The 19,792-nt window shown below is 39.8% G+C and overlaps 1 protein-coding gene across 1 annotated transcript; it reads left to right on the top strand.

The window, feature by feature from the left end:
• Positions 1-3,122: 3,122 nt before the first annotated feature.
• xpo1b (exportin 1 (CRM1 homolog, yeast) b) lies at positions 3,123-18,949 on the top strand. Its single transcript, XM_057344703.1, has 25 exons — positions 3,123-3,473; positions 5,190-5,321; positions 5,451-5,552; positions 7,887-7,959; positions 9,988-10,049; positions 10,138-10,182; positions 10,306-10,487; positions 10,745-10,793; positions 11,014-11,133; positions 11,753-11,881; positions 12,017-12,175; positions 12,272-12,469; positions 12,558-12,696; positions 12,792-12,973; positions 13,120-13,276; positions 13,450-13,613; positions 13,744-13,878; positions 14,009-14,192; positions 14,910-15,016; positions 15,393-15,587; positions 15,661-15,829; positions 15,915-16,049; positions 16,509-16,668; positions 17,030-17,126; positions 17,455-18,949. Exons 2-25 carry the CDS (start codon positions 5,196-5,198, stop codon positions 17,599-17,601), a joined length of 3,216 nt encoding a protein of 1,071 aa, XP_057200686.1. The 5' UTR covers positions 3,123-3,473; positions 5,190-5,195; the 3' UTR covers positions 17,602-18,949.
• Positions 18,950-19,792: the final 843 nt, after the last annotated feature.

Here is a 19,792-nt window from a genome sequence, read left to right as displayed (position 1 = left end):
AATAACTCCATCACATCGTTCACGGTTGACCATTTGCTTTAAAGTTGATTATAAACAGTGCTAAAATCTTTTTCAACGGGTTCAAAGATGCGTTTGACTGAATGGAAGCCACAATGTAATTTCTAGATTAAGGAAAACCTTAATAACGTCCGTTTTGTTTTTTTCTACCGTCGCTAGAGGGAGCTCTTTGTAGCTAAACATTGTCCTTTCCCAGCCAAACTTCCTGTGCTGAGAGGCTTGCCTCATTGTTTGCCTTGATGTTATGAAGTTCACCTTTCAAGAAGGACATAGATATTTATAGTGACCTCCATTAGTAAGATACCGCTGTAAATAACCCAGGCTAGAAAAAATGGCTAATAATGGTTTGTTTTCATAAACAGTGCACAATTTGAAAATATGCCAGTGAATAATTATATAAGCCCTAACCACAATTGCCATGTAAATAATTCTTATCTTTTTATTAGAAGATATACATCACATTTTAGTAATAGTTTTGTAATGCACTTTGTGCATGCGTGTGATGACCACTTTACAAAAGTAATGATTTAAGAAACATTACGATTTAAGAAATCAGTCAATAGAGCTAATGAGTTTTACTGAAAAACTCCCAAGTCACAGCACAGGTTAACAATACAACAAAGAGTCACAGCACAGGTTAACAAGACAACAAAGAGTCACAGCACAGGTTAACAAGACAACAAAGAGTCACAGCACAGGTTAACAAGACAACAAAGAGTCACAGCACAGGTTAACAAGACAACGAGCACACTGTCAAACGTGTTTGAGTGACAGGGAAGGTGCAGTTCCTCTTGGGTGATGTCGTGATAATATATGTAAATAGTAGGGTTGGACCAGATAGAACGGGCTTAACCCAGCCCAATCCTGAACAGAGCAGCTCACCGCGTTTCACATGTATGTTCTACTACGCACGTGCAATGCTTTTCCTTTCGTCTCCTCCTACTGCTCACTTCACTAAGATGACCTCTTTCGGACGCTCCTATGACCCTGTTAACTCTCAAGACCTTTGGCATGTGGTGATTGATGACATACTTTAACATAGGAAACATGTCAGTCTTTCATGTTGATTGCTGTGACAGAGGATTCGCCCTTTTATGACAAAGATGCATTTACTCATTTTGTGTGCATGTGCATGATCTGAGACCTGCTATAAACAAAACCAGATGAGGTTTTACGTTTCAAAGGTTTATTGTTTTGTATTCTCCTCCATTAAAAACAGCTGAAATGGCATAGCAAGGAAGCATTGCTGTTACATAAAATGAAGTGATAGCCTGAGGAACATTTGACATTTCTTATTTCATTGAGTGCACATTTGTCTATTGCCTGATCTTTAAAGCTGTTACAAACTTTGTTTTATTTACAACTATGCACAAGTCTCAATGTTGCTCTTAAAGTAAACATTGTAAAACAAAAATATTGTAGCACAAATGGAATGGTTCCACTATTACTGGGTTCAAATGGTTTGGTTGTGACTTATAACATTTATAAGATGTACAACACACTGAACTACAAAAAAAAAAGTTGAAAACTAATTTGCTTAAAATCTGAACTGCAATACAACCCCACATGGCAAATGTAAAAAATAATGCAATGTTAATCAAAAAACAACTCTCTCCCTTGAACATGAAGCTTCACAGGGTTCAGAGAATGTTGACTACGATGACCTGTTTTCAAGACATTTAGGCTGTGGCACTTTACTCACAGGCATGTAAACAACGACTTCTACTTTATTTACACCAGCTCACATTTATCCGTTTCCAAAGTTTATGGCACCCTGTGACCTGAATGTAATAAAACATAAAAACGGAATATAGATCTGATCTACACACAACAGCTGATTATCAAATTATGCCATATAATATAGACAAACAGACATCTTAGTGTGGCAAAGCTGGTGTCACTCTCAGAAAACTGAACACCAGCTGCCATTGGATTACATGTTCACCTTCACTGGACGTAAGATGAGTTTGTGTTGGTAAAGGCTAAGCATATCATTTACCAAATTACTGGTCCTAAACTGCTGTAACACTAGTTGTTTAAATAACTATTGTAAAAGACATGCAGCATGGACCAGGTACCCATGCTAGACCCTCACCCTACATAAGATATTCAACATGCAAAATGTACATTTATTTTTCACCTTGTGGAATGTACTTTTCAAACACATAAACTGCTATAATGTGTATTTTTTCTCATTCTTTGTTCAGTACATGCACTACAGTACTTTGGGCACACAAAATCCTGTATTTTTCCATCAACTGACGTTTAAGTGGCGTTGCGTCACGTGACGTGCAAGGGCGGAGGGGACATGCACGCATTGCACGTCCTTATGAACCATCGCAGGGGTAGTTTATTGTGTTTTTTAGTGATTAAACGTGTTTACCTTCAATTCATACATCACTGCCTTATTGGAGTTAATTTCGCGGTAGTTAAGTTTATAGCGACCATCACAAGGCAATTGTATCAGGCTCTGACCCGTGCCATGCGTATCATACCCTGATTTTGAGCAACCACTCCCCTTCGTGGCTCGTGGAAAATTACCAGCTTACAATCAGCACAAGTACAAGCTTCAACATCCGCCTCACGGACCCGATGCCACCGATTCTTCTTTGGTCCACCCGAAATATATATTCCACAACATCCATACGTTTACCAGGCTGCCAGTGTTGCAAATAAACGCGGTTACTTTAAAGTTTAGCGTCGAGATAAACGCTACGGTTTATACGACGCGTTTTGCAAACAGATAAGAGAATACACATCATAACGGAAGAAATATCATACCATGCATTTCTTTTTAGCAAAAAATAAACCAGGCACGATCGTAATATTATCACGAATTACAACTCCATTCTGTACGCAGTTTGCCTTTTTCTCTAAACAGGCGGAGCGATAGCGTGGGCGCCCGAAAGAGTTTAGTTTGATTGACGTGCGCCCGCTCCAATGAATCACGAGCAAGGACGTGTTTAGCAACGGGGCAGCCAATAGCCTTCTCCGATGGGCGTGACGTTAATCCAAACTTTTCGCGGCGCCATCGGCTGAAAACTAAACCGAGATGGAATCTCCCAGTCTGAACCGGTTTCAACCGGTTAGGAGTTTGTTGCTTGTGAGAAGACACACAGGCTCACAGTCTAATACCGCCCTGGTGCAAAATTGACTTCAGTACAGGGCACATTTCTTAATTAATGTTAACTTTGTTTCGTAAAATGAACCGGACTGAAAAAATACTTAACTCGCCGTGATTGTTGGTGCGGAATTCACATCCTAGTGGTCCTTATATCAAGCAACTAGCTCGCATTGCCTTCACAGAGGAATAGTGTGACTGACCAGTCAACGGCTCATCCTAAAGCTAGAAAGCGTGTACAAACAGGCACCAACGAGACTGGATCAAATAAACTTAATTTTAACAACTCTGGCAGACAAGCCCACCTTCTTTCCCTCAAAGGCTTGGACTTTAGGTAGGTAAATGTGGAGTGAAAACTTCTAGTCAGAGTGGTTTGGTTGGTTTGTGCTCTGAGAAGAATGATGCTGTAAGGTTGTGTGGAATTGCCTAGAAATGAACGTATGAAGGTTAAGGTCGAAAGAAAGTGAAATGGCTTTGCTGGGGGTTTGTGAAGGATGTTGCGTGATGGCTCGTGTTCAGCACTAGTGTCACGCTAGATCTGCTTTTGTCAGTTATATCAGTCATTATATCTCGCTTATAATTAAAACGATCACAGAACAACTATGTATAAAACGCAAAACGTAATCACAACACCACTAACGTCAATTGTTAACCATCCGACCAGTCGCAGCATCATGTTTAACGATGTTAAATGTATTTTAAACATGACATTTTCGAGCTGACATTGAAACTAACAGCTTTTCAAATATACACAGCCTGTTTCTTACCTGGTTTTCTGCTTCTAAAGTCTGCAAAGCTCTCCGGTGCAGAGTGCATAGCATGGTGTTGGTGGGAGGGGTTGCTCCGGAGTCTGGGAGGGGAGACCCTTGCACAGTCACCCACGTTGGAGTCGCCTGAGACGGGCGCAAGCATCCAAAACGGCGGGTTGCGTTGAAAATGTTACACGCTTGTTGTGTTTTACTAGTCATGGACGAGTCGTAAATTAAACATTAACGTTTGCTGTGTATCAAATTATTAGGTAAACTGTGAGTTTAAACCATTTAGTTTAAGAAGGCTTTCTGTCAGACTCCTGATTTGTATTATTACTCAACAGTGCCTGTAAATTAGTTTTTGAAAAGCATAAACGTAAACAACACACTGTGCTGAATAGGGAAAACGCGTTCATTTGTTTACCAGACCGCATCTGCAGTTTAAATGGTTGGTTGTTTTCGCTCTTGTCGATTTGGACCAGTCCTATCCAGCAATAGCAATAGTCGACATCACTTGGGATGCGGTTTACATAACACCTGAAACCTAATTCATTTAGGAGGTTGTCTCAGCGCTGGCATGCATATCTTGTGAGTGTGAGTTGTATCTGCGATGTGAATGAAATAAAGTGAGGCGTGTCTTCACGATGCAAAAGGCGAAAAAATACGGGATTCAACAGGTTGCGCAGTAACTAAAGACTAGGCACGACCACTTTATTTAGGCCCCACAAAGCTTGACAGTGTCGTGTCCAGTCAAATTCTTGAATCGCTCCTAATGCCATTTATATTTCTTGGCTGAAATGCGTACTTCGTCATGCAGTAGTGTGGCTCCGGAGTACGTATGTCATTCAAACAGTGTTATCGTTTTTTAAGTGATCAACAGTTATACCTTGCGAACTATTTCCGCAGTCCGGTGATTAAACGGTAAATCGCAGTAAAATAGTTTCTAATGCAGCGTGGTGGATACGCCTCTAGTGTTATATGTAAACAAAATGACATCAACTGGAAGGCTGCCTAGCACGTGGTCTCATTGAGAGAATAATGCAGTGAGTGGCTCTTGTTCCTTGAAAATATTCAGACATTCATCATGAAGTTGAAATCAAAGCTCATACAACCCCCCTATTTTGATTCAGGATTAATCCCTCTAACCAGCATTGGTGTGTTCATACAGGCCAGATCATATAAGGCTTTTTTGGAGTCTGTGTTGGGGTGGGGGGAATGGTCAGCTGTTTGGATTTGTGTACCCAAACGTTCATATCACATGACTTTGCCCCTGCTGGATGTTTCCTCCCTGTGCCCCACAGAGCTTTATGCCAGCAATTATGACAATGTTAGCCGACCATGCAGCCAGACAGCTGCTGGACTTTAACCAGAAACTGGATATCAACCTGCTGGATAATGTGGTCAACTGCTTGTACCATGGAGCGGGGCCACAGGTAAGACTATTTCAAAACGGGCCATATTATAAAAGCCTAAAAGTTATTTGCATTTTCTTTTAAATAAAGCCAACATTTTTTCTAATCGTTCTGTTTTATGCATTATGGCAAATGTTTCTTAAATTTTAGCAAAGAATGGCCCAAGAGGTGCTCACACACTTGAAGGAGCACCCAGACGCGTGGACACGAGTTGACACCATTCTGGAGTTCTCTCAGAATATGAACACTAAAGTAAGCTTAGCCTCAACCTGCTCCGGTGGAGGGTCATGGTTTCTATACTTTGAGGAAGCTCTGATCTCTTTTCACAAAGACGTTCAAATGAAGGAACACCATTTGTTGTTGTTTTTAATCATGAACATGAACTTGAATTGTCTTATACCCATTTTTTAAGTGTGTTGGGTCATTTATGTTCAAGCTTATTTTTAAATCCTGTCAAAAAGTGACAACAGTTCCTTTGTGCATGTGAGATCACATTTTACTACCTCCATTTTGCTGGGTAACCCGAAATCTAAATTTGGAGTTAAAGTTAGTGTGTGAGGATCCTCTGTTGGCAGTTAAATACCTCAGTATTTCTATCTGTACAGCTGCTTGAGGTGTGATGGAGACTGATGGAAATATATTCACACCCAAGATCTACAAAGCACCTTAAAGAGCTGATCCATGGACTTGGAGAAGAACCATTTTGAAGAGGAATTCTAGAATTTTAACATTTCTAGAATCCTGAAACAAAACTTCTAAACAAATCCACACCAATACCAATTGAATAAAAACATTTTGTAGATGGTTGGGGTGGTTTGTATTCCCCAGTGTGTTAATAGACTTCCTCAAAGTACTCCTGGCCCAGTTTGCCGTCTGCTTGCCTTTTAAGATTGCTCTTAACACTTTGGTCATTACTAATGTTTGAGTTGATTTATCAACAGTATCTGTAATTTCAAAATGATAATGGCCCAAAAGTGGGGCCTCTTGAAGAACAGACAGGAAAAAATTAAGAGCAGGTAAATTCTTTGAATTTGTCTAAATTCATCAAGCAAATACAACATTTTTTTAAAGAGAAAACGGAACGAACAGAGAGAGTGCATTAAAGCACTGAACATTTGGCTTTTTTTGCTTAATATATTTAGTAGGTGAAAAGTCAAGCAAAAGAGAATTCAAGTTGTTCATATTTGATGTTAATCACAATGTTCCATTATGTTGATTGCTTGTAATAGGACGAACAGGGGTGTGTCTTCCTGTGCACCTTGACACAGCTAGGCTTTGGCGGCAGGCCTCCACAAGGTCTACCTTTTCATTCCCTTACTCTTAATTCTGCTGTGCCTCCATTCACACTGCACATGCCTCATACGGAGCTGAGAGACAATATGCAGATAGACAGATCCCGTTTTTTACTCCAGTCAGGGCTAGGAACGCTTATTTCCACTGTAGGGATCGTCAGCGTCTCTGTGTGGTGTGGTTCTCCTTTTCCTCACTAAGCATTCAATGCTCATCTTTCCTGGCCATTTATCTGTTTCAGTCATTGACCAGAAAACCTTGCAACATCAGTGAGCAATAAATACTTGATGCTTTGCAAAGTGTTTTTCTGTCTTCTCTGTGTCTTCTTTTCGGCGTTTAAACATACAAACGATTAAAGGTGAGAGGATTCTGGTGTTTTTAGAAGATGAAATGTGTCACTATGTGTCAGTAATTTGCTTCTTTTTACTTTGAGTAACTCAAGACCTCACCTTTAATGTTCTTACACAATATAAGAACTTTTTTCTTTTTTTAACACATTAACATTTTGATTCACATTGATGTTTCATTCTTGTGCTTAACTCATAATCCCTACAGTTGAAATACTGTTGTTCCAAATAACAATAGTGACAATAACAAGAATATTAATGCACCATGAATAACTTTTTAAACGGCATATAAAGCATGTTAGGGCAGTGTATAAACCTAAACCTGTGGTTTGTCTTGCTGTTTTTGAGACCCACACCAGCTTTTGGTTGGAAACAGTACCGTCACTGCCCAGCAGCATCATATAGCAATGTTTGATTGAGACAGTAAGGGGTATGTTTCTTTCTCTTTAGTCGACCAGTTGGAAAAGGTTTTGTGAGTGGCCGTTGACTCCTAAAGGGTCCCTCGGTTCTTTTTGTTATCTGACATTTTTTCTGACATCGTTCCTCCAAGCTGCTTGCTTTGTTGTGGCCGGGCACAGAGTCAAACCATTAGCTTTAGTTTGCCATTAGCGTCTCTTTTTCTGTCTTTCACATTCTGGTGTGACATGGCCAGAAACAGCAAAACTTCTACAGAATTCATCCAAACATTGTGTGTAAAGTTATGATGGGGGATTTTGGTTCTCTTTTTTTTGAGTTTGTGTTGAAATTATCCCACCGAAATCAAATCTGCATGACTTTTTTTTTCCAATCTAAATTCAATTGAAATTAACCAATGAACATACAAAAATATATTAGGCAGGCAAAGTTAAGAGCAATGTTTTTGTTTTTCATGTGTAACGGTACAGCTGTGGCTGATTGGCTGGTGGAGGTTTGGATTATTAACTCTTGAATTGTTGTTTTGGCATTACAGTACTATGCTCTGCAGATTCTGGAAACAGTTATTAAAACAAGATGGAAGATTCTGCCCAGAAACCAATGTGAAGGTAAGACTGACTCACAAAAACACTCCACACTGTTTTTCAGATTCAAGTTCAAATTGAATTCAGCAGACTTTGATTTAGTTCTTAAATTATTGTTAGTCCTAACACTGGATTGAGACAAGGAGTAAGGGATCACATTATACTCTGACAGATTAAACTCTTCAAGGCATTTCTAGCAAGCCAACACATTCATTAAAACCAACTGTATGATTGCCAAGTTGAGCTAAATTAAAAATGCATGGAAGGTCGTCTGCTCAGCTGAGTGTTCATCTGTTCTCTAAAAGATCAGGATCTGCTGTGTGAAAGAACATACGCGAGGGAAAGTTAAGCTCCTTCAACTAATAAAAATATAAAAGGGATGCTTTTTACTCTTTGTAACTTACACAATAACCAAGACATGTCTCTATAAGCTGCCACCTGCTTTAAAGCTGCTAGTTTGTACCCATGAGAACATGCACCGATTCTATTGCAGCACAACAGTGTAGCACAACTGACAAATTATTATTCCAATATGACATAGAAGATGAGATGACAGTATTTCTCAACATTTGTAATAAGGTTCATATTAAAAAAAAAACGGTTATTACCACATTCAATAAAAAGTCAAGTTGTGTTTAGTTACTTAATCTGTACTGAGTGTCACTGTTAACATTTATACATGCATAACTGTTGGTTTGGAACAGGTGAGTGTGCGTTTGATAGGCTTATAGTGATTTGTGGTTATTTGTGGTTTTTTGTGGTTTATTTTCTTGCATCTTTTTACATTCAATGCATACATAGAAGCAGAAATGAAATGAGACAACAAGTTCACATATTCCTTCAAATAAAGTAGCAGTGAACTATCCCTTTAATCTGGTAAAGGAAATTCTGTAAGCATTTACTCACCCTCTTGTCATTTCAAACCCGCATGACTTACTTTTTTCTGCAGATCACAAAAGAAGTTATTTTGAAGAATGCTGGTAACTGAACTATGGTGGTACCATTGACATCTATTGTATGGACACAAAACCAATGCGAGTGAATGGGTACCGCTGTTGTTCGGTTACCAACATTTAAAAAAATATCTTCTTTTGTGATTACAGAATTTTCATATTTGGGTGAAATATCCCTTTAAAATCAAGTTCAAGCCTTTTCAAAATACTATATATTTAGCCAGCTCTAGTAAAGACTAGGAGCTTTGTTGCGCCTTTGTTGTACTTTTTTGTTCTTTTTCTTTGTTGTATTTTTACTATGGTAAGTGCGTTGTTTTTATCCAAACGTAAGTAAAGTTTAAAAAAGCGTCTTGCTCGTACATCTACAGATCACCACTAGCAGAATTATTTTAGCTTTTAAATGTATGGCTTTTCTTGGTGGAGTGAACATTAAACATTAGTAATGGCTCGAACAAAAAGGAAATGGGTCTTTTTATCAACAGACACTTGTGTTAAGGTCCCTCAATGCACTCCATGTGAGAGCACAGTTAAAATGATAGGTTTACTGAAAATCAACATTAGCAGAGTGACAGAGTACTTGTAAAAAGACCCTTGACTACATTGCTTTGTTTTAGGAGCTCGAACTGTTACATAATTTTTTTATAGCAAAGTGTTTTTATGTGGTTTGACTTGTTTTAATTCGAAGTAGCTTTTAATCAGCTCCAACTAAATTGTTGTGGACCACTAGCAGTGCATTTAAAAACAACTTTTGTTAGAGTATACTGTGCAAACTGTAACAAACAAAGTACATTATGCTGTCATTATGCTAATTTAAAACTACATGTATGTAAGAGAGAGAACAAACTAGATAAACTCTAGATCTTCTCATTAACTTGTTGGTTGTTAGAAGGTGATTCGTCCTTCATGACTCGTCTCTAGTGTCTGTGTGATAACATGTGAAAAAAGTCAGCAAATCTATAATGTGCTGATTCATATGTGCACATGAACAGACAGTAATAAGTCCTTTGAGACAGGCTGCTTCCATCTGGATGGAGAACTCATGAGGTTTTGTGCTGTCTTGCTGTAAGCTCTGACACTCCCTCACTTTGCTTTATTTCAGGCATCAAAAAGTATGTTGTGGGGCTCATTATCAAGACTTCATCAGATGCCGCCAATGTTGAGGTCTGTGAACCTTTTCTTTTTTTGTTTATGATTTTCATACTGCTGGTATCCGGCTGTTTGTTTTATGCTGCCCTCTGCCTCTTTGCAGAAAGAGAAGGTGTACATTGGAAAACTCAATATGATATTAGTACAGGTAAGTTGTGTTTGACTGAGAGATTCGTAGCTACAGGTCATTCCCTTTACTTGCATGGTTAAGAGTAAATGTCACAACACGATGGCTGAAGTAGTCCGGGTCTTGTAATGTGTGTGTGTTCAGATTTTGAAGCAGGAGTGGCCGAAACACTGGCCCACATTTATTAGTGACATTGTTGGAGCGAGCCGCACCAGTGAAAGCCTGTGCCAGAACAACATGATCATTCTGAAGCTCCTCAGCGAGGAGGTGTTTGACTTCTCTAGTGGGCAGATGACACAGGTGAAGGCCAAACACCTAAAGGACAGGTAAAACTGTTAATATTTGCATTTATATTTATGCATTTGGCAGACACTTATGTGGGGGGAGTTCATTTTTTTATGTTGTGTCCCATGGGCATAAAACCCACAAAATTGTAGCATGTTACTATAATTATATCATATGTTTTTAAGATTTATTATTAAATGAGGCTACACAAGGGTTACTGGGCAATAGTAGTAGATGTTTTGTGTCTTGATTTTGTTATTTAATCAGTTTTGTTGTGTGATCGGGTTTCTGTCCACAGCATGTGCAACGAGTTCTCTCAGATATTCCAGCTGTGCCAGTTTGTGATGGTACGTATCTCATACTGTTTCTCTCTCACACAAAGACACATTCCAGCTGTTTAAGTTTACGAATGTACATATAGACCACTTTAACAATTATATATGCACACACTGCTATTTGTATAGTTGTAGTGTTTATATGGCATCATCATTTGAAAGAAACATATCTTTATTGGTTTTATATTTAAATGGATGAGTAAATAAATAAGCTTTTTTCTACGGTCATCAGGAAAATTCCCAGAATGCCCCACTGGTGCATGCTACTTTAGAAACACTGCTGAGGTTTCTAAACTGGATTCCATTGGGTTATATCTTTGAAACTAAACTCATCAGTACTTTGGTATACAAGGTAATATATCTGTAGATTTTCTAGCTCTTACAGTCTTGGTCAAGTATTAGGATTACACCATAATCTTTGCTTTTAATAGATGAGTAATGCTTTTCATTGTAAAAGATGAATAATATTTCGACTAGAATTTTTTATTGCATTTGTAGAAAGAGAGTGCAGTGATAGGTGAGACTTAACTGTGCGTTCAGACCGCCAGCGACTTTGTCGCTGTGTGTCACTAGTCTCTTGCTACGAGGTCATTAGAAGGCGTTTCTAGCTTTGCTTTCTCTAGTAACATTTATAGACGAACCCTGCAGTAACTGACGAGAGACGGATGACGTGAGCTCCGCTGCTTTACTCCTATTGGTAGTCGCTCATCATTTGCTTAAAGTTGAGCACACTTCCTGTCACCAATGGTCACTGTAGTCGGAAGTCGCCAGCTCTTCATTGAAAGGAATTGAATCATGTCGATTTGTCACTGGCGGTCTGAACAGGGCGTTACTAGTAGTTAATAAAAGTTATTTTACGGTAAAATTGTGCGCAGTGGTGTAGGTTTATACAATTACTACTACAAAGATTATATTATAAGGATTGGCCATGGAGCTAATTTTTTCCTCTCTACTACTGGGTTACTCTCTAGTTCCTAAATGTGCCAATGTTCCGCAATGTGACGCTGAAGTGCTTGACTGAGATCGCAGGGGTCAGCGTGAGCCAGTACGAGGAGCAGTTTGTCAGTCTTTTCACTTTGACCATGATGCAGCTCAAACAGGTAACACACTTATCTCTTCTAGTCTGTGGTAACACTAACATTTGAATATGTCCCTCTTATTTACTGCCCCATACACACGTTCGGATATTTGATCTAATTGTCGTCTTTTTCTTTCCCTCTCTTTTTGTGTTTAAGATGCTTCCCCTGAACACCAATATTCGACTGGCATACTCAAATGGTAAAGACGATGAGCAAAACTTCATTCAGAACCTCAGCCTGTTCCTCTGCACCTTCCTCAAAGAGCACGGACAGCTTATAGAGAAGAGACTAAACCTCAGAGAGACTCTCATGGAGGTACTGAAGCAAAGATGCTTATGGAAGCGAACACACAATCATCCTCAGATTAGTCACACAATGGTCAAACTTATTTCGTGTTTGTTTTTCTGCTAGGCACTGCATTACATGTTGCTGGTGTCAGAGGTGGAGGAAACTGAGATCTTTAAGATCTGTTTAGAGTACTGGAACCACCTGGCTGCTGAGCTCTATAGAGAAAGCCCCTTCTCCACTTCTGCATCTCCTCTCCTCTCAGGGAGCCAACACTTTGATGTACCGCCCCGCAGACAACTGTACCTACCTGTGCTGTCCAAGGTGAGCAAGGCAAAGTTACTTTAGATGGCAGACATCTTATTTAAGTTGGTCATTGGCAGAAACATTGAAGGTGTCTGTGTTCCTGCAGGTGCGTATGTTGATGGTGAGTCGCATGGCCAAGCCAGAAGAAGTTCTGGTTGTTGAGAATGATCAGGGGGAGGTGGTTCGGGAATTCATGAAGGATACGGACTCCATAAACCTTTACAAGAATATGAGAGAGACACTTGGTGAGTGCTGTTCCTCTTTGAGACTGCAGTCCTGCCTTGAGTTTCAATTATCCATGTTAGCAGTGAGGTCATTTCTTTATTACCCGCCTCTGTAGTCTATCTGACCCATTTGGACTATGCCGATACGGAGCGTATCATGACAGAGAAACTTCATAATCAGGTGAACGGTACTGAGTGGTCCTGGAAGAACTTAAACACGCTGTGCTGGGCCATTGGCTCCATCAGTGGAGCCATGCATGAAGAAGATGAGAAGAGGTTCCTTGTCACAGTCATAAAGGTGAAAAGTTTTTCAATCTGTCATTTGTTTTAGTAGATGCATGAACACTCAAGTCTCTAGATTTCATGCAACATTTACATTGAGAACTTTGAGAAGTCTTATTTAGATGTACATGCACTATCAATTAAATTTGTTTTTATCTACAGGACCTGCTGGGTCTATGCGAGCAGAAGAGAGGCAAAGACAACAAGGCTATTATCGCCTCAAACATCATGTACATAGTGGGCCAGTACCCTCGATTTCTACGCGCTCACTGGAAATTCCTGAAGACTGTGGTCAACAAATTGTTCGAGTTCATGCATGGTGAGTCACAAAGGCTTTGAGCGCTTCTGCATTTGGTGTAGACAGGTGTAATATTGTTGGTCTAATCTTTATAAGGCAACCACTTCTGATTTTAGCTTTTGTTGAAGAGCTGCTGCAATGTAAAGCTGGTCATTTATTCATTCAACAATGATTTTACGGTTCGCTGTTCACAGAAACCCACGATGGAGTTCAAGACATGGCATGTGACACGTTCATTAAGATCGCTCAGAAGTGCAGAAGGCATTTCGTGCAGGTGCAGGTGGGAGAGGTGATGCCCTTCATTGATGAGATCCTTAACAATATCAACACCATCATCTGTGACCTGCAGCCCCAGCAGGTACCAAAATATCTCCATCTATCTTTGGTAGCCTGTTTCACATTATTTTTACACTGCGTTTTATAAATATAGAAGCTTTGCGCAGGTGTTTTTGTGGTCCAGCTTGATCTAACCATACCTCTGTTCTCAGGTGCACACGTTTTATGAAGCTGTCGGCTACATGATTGGAGCGCAAACTGACCAGGCTGTGCAGGAGCACTTGATCGAGAAATACATGCTGTTGCCCAACCAAGTGTGGGATAGCATCATTCAGCAGGCCACCAAGGTGTGATATATAAAATGTTAATACAATGTCTGTGTTTAAATGTTTATCGGGGAATTGTGAATAAATTGGACTAATTTACTGACCTGACCGATCTAAAATGATTGTTGTTTCTGTTATGTCCTGAATCCAGAATGTGGACATCCTGAAGGATCCAGAGACTGTAAAGCAGTTGGGAAGCATTCTGAAGACCAATGTTAGGGCATGCAAAGCTGTGGGACACCCCTTTGTTATTCAGTTAGGCCGAATCTACCTGGACATGCTTAATGTATACAAGTGCCTCAGTGAGAACATCTCTGCTGCCATCCAGACCAATGGTGTGTGGTTATTTTGTACTTCTTGTTTTTGAAAGAAATCAGGAGTTCAATTCCTGGGTCACCAAAATGAGCTTTTTGACCGCATTTGCCAAAGTGGGTCGTATTGCCAACAAGATTTCTTTCCATCCATTATTAAATGTTTTCACTAGCCAGATGTTAAAGTTCGGTTATATCCTTTTATTCACAAAACCTATTGTTTGTATTGCATGGAACTTGCTGTGTTTGGTCCGTAGCTGTATCTGAGTGACAGATCTGCACTAAACTGAAGTCAGTCTGATTACACACATTCACTCAGCTGGAAGAGTAAATGCTGCTGCAGAGCTTAACGCCATGTACGTGTGTGAACGGAAGTCCATTACAGAGCTGTCTGAACTGCTATATATAGTATAGCACTGCAGCTAGTACAGAATAAGTCAAGTTTAAACAAATTGTTATTCAAAGAAAATGTTTATTAATGAGAATGTCTTACTTCTCGCGCCTTAAAAGCTGCAGTCTGTCACTTTTCTTGTTGTGAAATTGAACGCAAGTCAGCTATTGAGCAAGTACATTCAGTGTTCAAAACTGTCAGCTTACCTTACCCAAATTCGCTACGGTAAAATATATATTGATTTATCATTTGAGCTGTTGATTTAGTTGGAAATGTCAGTTTTAAACAGAAATGGCGATAGAGAGCCAAACTTTAAAAACGTGTTTTGTATGTCTTGACTAATTGAATAGGTGAGATGGTGACCAAGCAGCCTTTGATCAGGAGCATGCGAACAGTGAAGAGAGAGACACTGAAGCTGATCTCAGGCTGGGTCAGCCGCTCCAATGATCCACAGATGGTGAGGAACATGTTGCAGCTGTTTTTAGGCAAACTGAACTAAAACATCAATGAGTTTTTGTGGTAGTTTACATTAATACATTTGTCTGTTTTTGACAGTTTTTTTAAAAGCACTATACATTTGATCCAAAAACCTTAATGTTAAGTTTATTTATGTCAACTGCCTGCAAGGACCTGAACTAGTGCACCATTAGGTTTTTAAGTGTCATGTCTGTATGTTTGCTAGATCCTGTATTAGTGTCTCTGGGCAGGTAATTCTGCTTTACCTGCCTCATGTCTGTCGGTCTGGACCTGTTTAGATTATCTATGTCTTTAGACAACACGCACTTATCCGCTGATCCTCTAAGCCTGTCTGAGATTGTGTGTTTGTGTTCCAGGTGGGGGAGAATTTTGTCCCTCCGCTGTTGGACGCTGTGCTCATAGATTACCAGCGCAATGTCCCGGCAGCACGGGAACCGGAAGTTCTCAGTACCATGGCAACGATAGTAAACAAACTGGGTGGACACATTACAGGAGAGATCCCACAGATATTTGATGCTGTGTTCGAGTGCACATTAAACATGATCAACAAAGTAAGTAACCGTCTGTAATAAAAATTCAAACAACATGTTGACTTTGATTATATGTTGGGGTTTTTTTGTTCAGGACTTTGAGGAATACCCAGAACACCGGACACATTTCTTCTACCTGCTGCAGGCGGTGAACTCTCACTGTTTCCCAGCATTCTTGGCCATCCCACCAGCCCAGTTTAAACTTGTGCTTGACTCTATTATATGGGCTTTTAAACACACCATGAGAAACGTGGCAGACACTGGTGAGAACACAGACAGACTTTAAACCTACATAATAATTTGTCTTAACATGCACAGATAACTGTACGATGAAAAATTTGAATGCAGGTCTGCAGATTCTCTACACGCTTCTGCAGAATGTGGCCCAGGAAGATGCAGCGGCACAGAGCTTTTATCAGACTTACTTCTGTGACATCCTGCAACACATCTTCTCCGTTGTCACAGATACATCACACACAGCTGGTTAGCATTGGCCACACTGTCCTGTCTCACTCTCTCCTTTTCTCATACTCTTTTTTTTTTTTTCATGAACACAGTTTAACCAGCCTGAAAAAGCCTTCTTATAAATAACTAGGACTGCAGATTATTCCTGGACTACATGAGTTGAAACTTTTGGACTGTTTATTACTGATGACCAGTTAGTATCTGATAAAAGTACAGTGTGTACAGATGATCACTTTGTTGGATCTGTCCATGCTTGATGGAGCACTGGTATTATATTTTATTGCATCGCTCTTTGGAATACACGATTCTGATTGATCAAACACAGTGCTTAAATATTTCTGATTAATCATCTTCATAGCTTGTGTTTGTGTGATGAGTGGCTGTATTATTATTCAATTTATTACAAGTACATTTTGGAGAAAGTCTCTACGAATGCCTTTATACCATCAGTTAAGCTTTTGTGTGTTTGTCCTGCAGGTTTGACCATGCACGCATCTATTCTTGCCTACATGTTTAACCTTGTTGAGGAAGGAAAAATCAGTGTGGTTTTGAATCCCTCAAATCCAGTCAACAACCAGGTGTTCATCCAGGAGTATGTGGCCAACCTGCTAAAATCAGCATTCCCACATTTACAGGAGTGAGTATCCAAGAGTTCACCTAAATCAATGGTTCCTCAAATGCATTTAAAGACTGTCTGTGTCCAGTTCTAATCCAAAATAGTCATATTTCAGGTAGTTATGTGCATTATCTGTCACATGCACATGTGTGTTCTCAGCATGGGTTTTTGGCAATGGGACATTGGTATCGAGACTACTAAAACCAAATGTGATGGCCATTACAACAGCTGCAATAAGTTTAACTTGCACAAGACAGCCCTTTTGCTGTGAACTTTTTAATAAAAGTATTTCTTTTTTAAATGCAGTGTGTATAGGCTTTATATTTATATTTAGCATTATTAACATTTTTGTCTGACTGTATGTTTTGTTCTGTTTTTGCAGTGCCCAAGTAAAAGTGTTTGTAACTGGCCTGTTCAGTTTAAACCAAGACATCCCAGCATTCAAGGAACACTTGAGGGATTTCCTTGTGCAGATCAAGGTTAGTTCCAAGAGCAGGAAACTGACTGTTTTTTTACTACTTTTATGAACCGAAAATGAGGTTTTGACATCAGTAGTGGTTGCGTGGACATAGGTTTGTTTTTTCTTAAACCATATGTTATAAGAAAGGGCTTGTTTATGAGAGAGATGCTGTCATTTTGACCTTTAGTGATCCTGAAGCGTTGGGTAACTGTAAGTGGGTCGCCTGAAGTGCATAGGGTGTGTGTGTGGAGAGCAAGTTTATAACGTAGAGGATTATGGCGGAGATGACAGCTTGCTGGTGGCGTACATCGGTCCACATGCTCACGCGTTTCTCTGTGTTCCTTTAGGAATTTGCGGGTGAGGACACCTCCGATCTGTTCCTGGAGGAAAGGGAAGCCTCGCTGCGTCAGTCCCAGGAGGAGAAACACAAACTGCAGATGTCCGTGCCTGGCATTCTCAACCCACACGAAATACCTGAGGAGATGTGTGACTGAGTTCACAAAGACGCACACCACACACGCTGACTTGTAAACAAACCAAACACACGACTAAAGCGGCAGTGTTGTGGCTGCTGTCCTGTAGGGCATCTGTGTGTTTTCCTGTACGTGTGTGTGTAAGTACTTTAGGATCTTCCTGTGAGGAGGTGATTTCGGCACTTGGCTGTCTCTTGACCAAAACAATGCCAATATGTAAATGATATCGTCACCCAGTGGCCCTAATTGCATAGTACATGTTTCATAGACACTTTTGTGTATAATCTTTCCATTGTTAACAGCTTTCGTTTGGTCACTGTAATCTGAATGCTGCTGCATGACGTGTCACATCTGTACAATTAACTCTCTGTGTGCGCTCTCTCTTTTTTCGGTCGTTCCTCCTTCTCCCATTTTCTCCTTTCATACATAATGTATTTGTTCATGTATATTATATATAGAAGAGCAGAGAGCAGTTTGTTGTGTTTGCTAAATGCTGTACGTGCTCTGGCAGTGGGCAGATGTGCCTGGTGTCAATGTTTGTGTCTGATCGCTGCCATTGAGCAGCCAAAGAGAATGTTGATGAATGTCAAGGATCGGTGAGGTCGCAGTGGTGCTCAGTGGCTGAAGATTTGGGACGCTGTGTGTACGGGATGGGTTGAGTGAGGAGCTGAAAGCAGCTTGGGACTAGAGCTCGATGCTTCCTGAGAGGAGCAACTGAACGTGAACTGGCGGAACTGTCTGTTACTCTGGTTCGGGTCCGTTTGGACTCTGCGAAGACACTCTGTTTGCTTTTCTGCACAGGAATGTTCAGCAGCCCTCTACATGTTCATATCAGCATAATTGTACAGCATCTTTACTACCATGGGAACACACGGATGTTTCGTCCTGTTTTGTTGTGGGTGTGCGAGCGTGTGTGTTGTCGCTGAGCCGACATCAGGTTTTTTGTTTTCCTCAATGAGGACGGTTGCTCCTTTTGTGAGCTTTCATTAAAATTGAAGTTTAAAAAAGTGGTTGAATATTTATGTGTTCTTTTAGGCTTACACCTTTATAACTGCTCCTGTTAACTCACTCAGAGACGGCTTTGGAGTTTTTTGAATTGTACTAATTTACATTGTTTACCATGCTGTAGTGCTGCAGGACACTACGTAGAGCGAAATAAATCTCAGTTTACATTTGATTTTGTATTTTTGCATTTTTGACTTGTATCTTAAGGTCCTGTCCAAATAAAGTAAAACTGTTTAGAAAACGGTGGAAATTCTCATTAGGAAAAAGAATCTACCGATCCAAACAATGCATTGAATCATTGGTGAATTCCCTCTTCATGTGTTACATTTGTTGTGAAACTTTTTGAACTGATTAAAGTTGAAAGAATTTTATAATTCTGTCTTGATTTCTCTCGGTAGTGTGTAATAAATTAATTATTGATGGGACATAGTCCAAAAGTCCCCTTTAGAGTGTTACTCCAGTGACTCCACATACTGTAGCTATATAAATATTTCACTCATGTTTATTAGTTTTTGCAGCATAAAGTTAAAATGCCAAGAAAAAACATCTACAGATCAAAGCAATCAGCTGGACACGGATTGGAGAACTCTACCCTCCACCTGCTCTGTTTACTATGGCAGCTAAGATCCATTTCTGCGCAAATGCTTCTAGCAGTAAGCACTAGCAGTATCCTGCTGTTTGAATAGATCTCAAGAGTGACGTGACTGGTGTGGAAGAGCAGTGTTGAGTTTCTCCTCTGATGCAGTTTCCTTGAATAGTTCTACTTTAATATGCACGTCCCAAGAAACGCATCTTTTTTTGTGTTCTCATGAGTGATGGTACATATGCAAGTGTAGACCTCACTTGACAGCTGTAATAGTTGTTGAAATGCTTTTTACTATGCCTCAACTAGTTCGTTTGTTTTCAGTTTCTTGAGTTCTTCAGAACATTTTTACATCTAGAATGAACAAAAAATAAGTTCAAATAGTTGTTAAAACCGTTCTTCACATGGAAGTTGAGTTTTAAACTTTTTTTGTCTTGAGAATGTTGGCTCTTCTGAATTTGATTATAATTCATTTCTTTTAAGCTTGTAGCCCTCTGGTTGGGTTTACCAGCAGAACCTCTCTTCATAAGTGATGTTCAGGGCCCAACCAGTCATCCCTCTACTCAATTAAGTAGGTAGTCCACTCCAAATTACATTAGTTAAAATTGAATTCTGTATGTTTAA

The sequence above is a fragment of the Triplophysa rosa genome, linkage group LG10 (genome assembly GCF_024868665.1).
Source record: "Triplophysa rosa linkage group LG10, Trosa_1v2, whole genome shotgun sequence".
Lineage (NCBI taxonomy): Eukaryota > Metazoa > Chordata > Actinopteri > Cypriniformes > Nemacheilidae > Triplophysa > Triplophysa rosa.
This window is presented reverse-complemented; position numbering and strand designations above follow the sequence as displayed.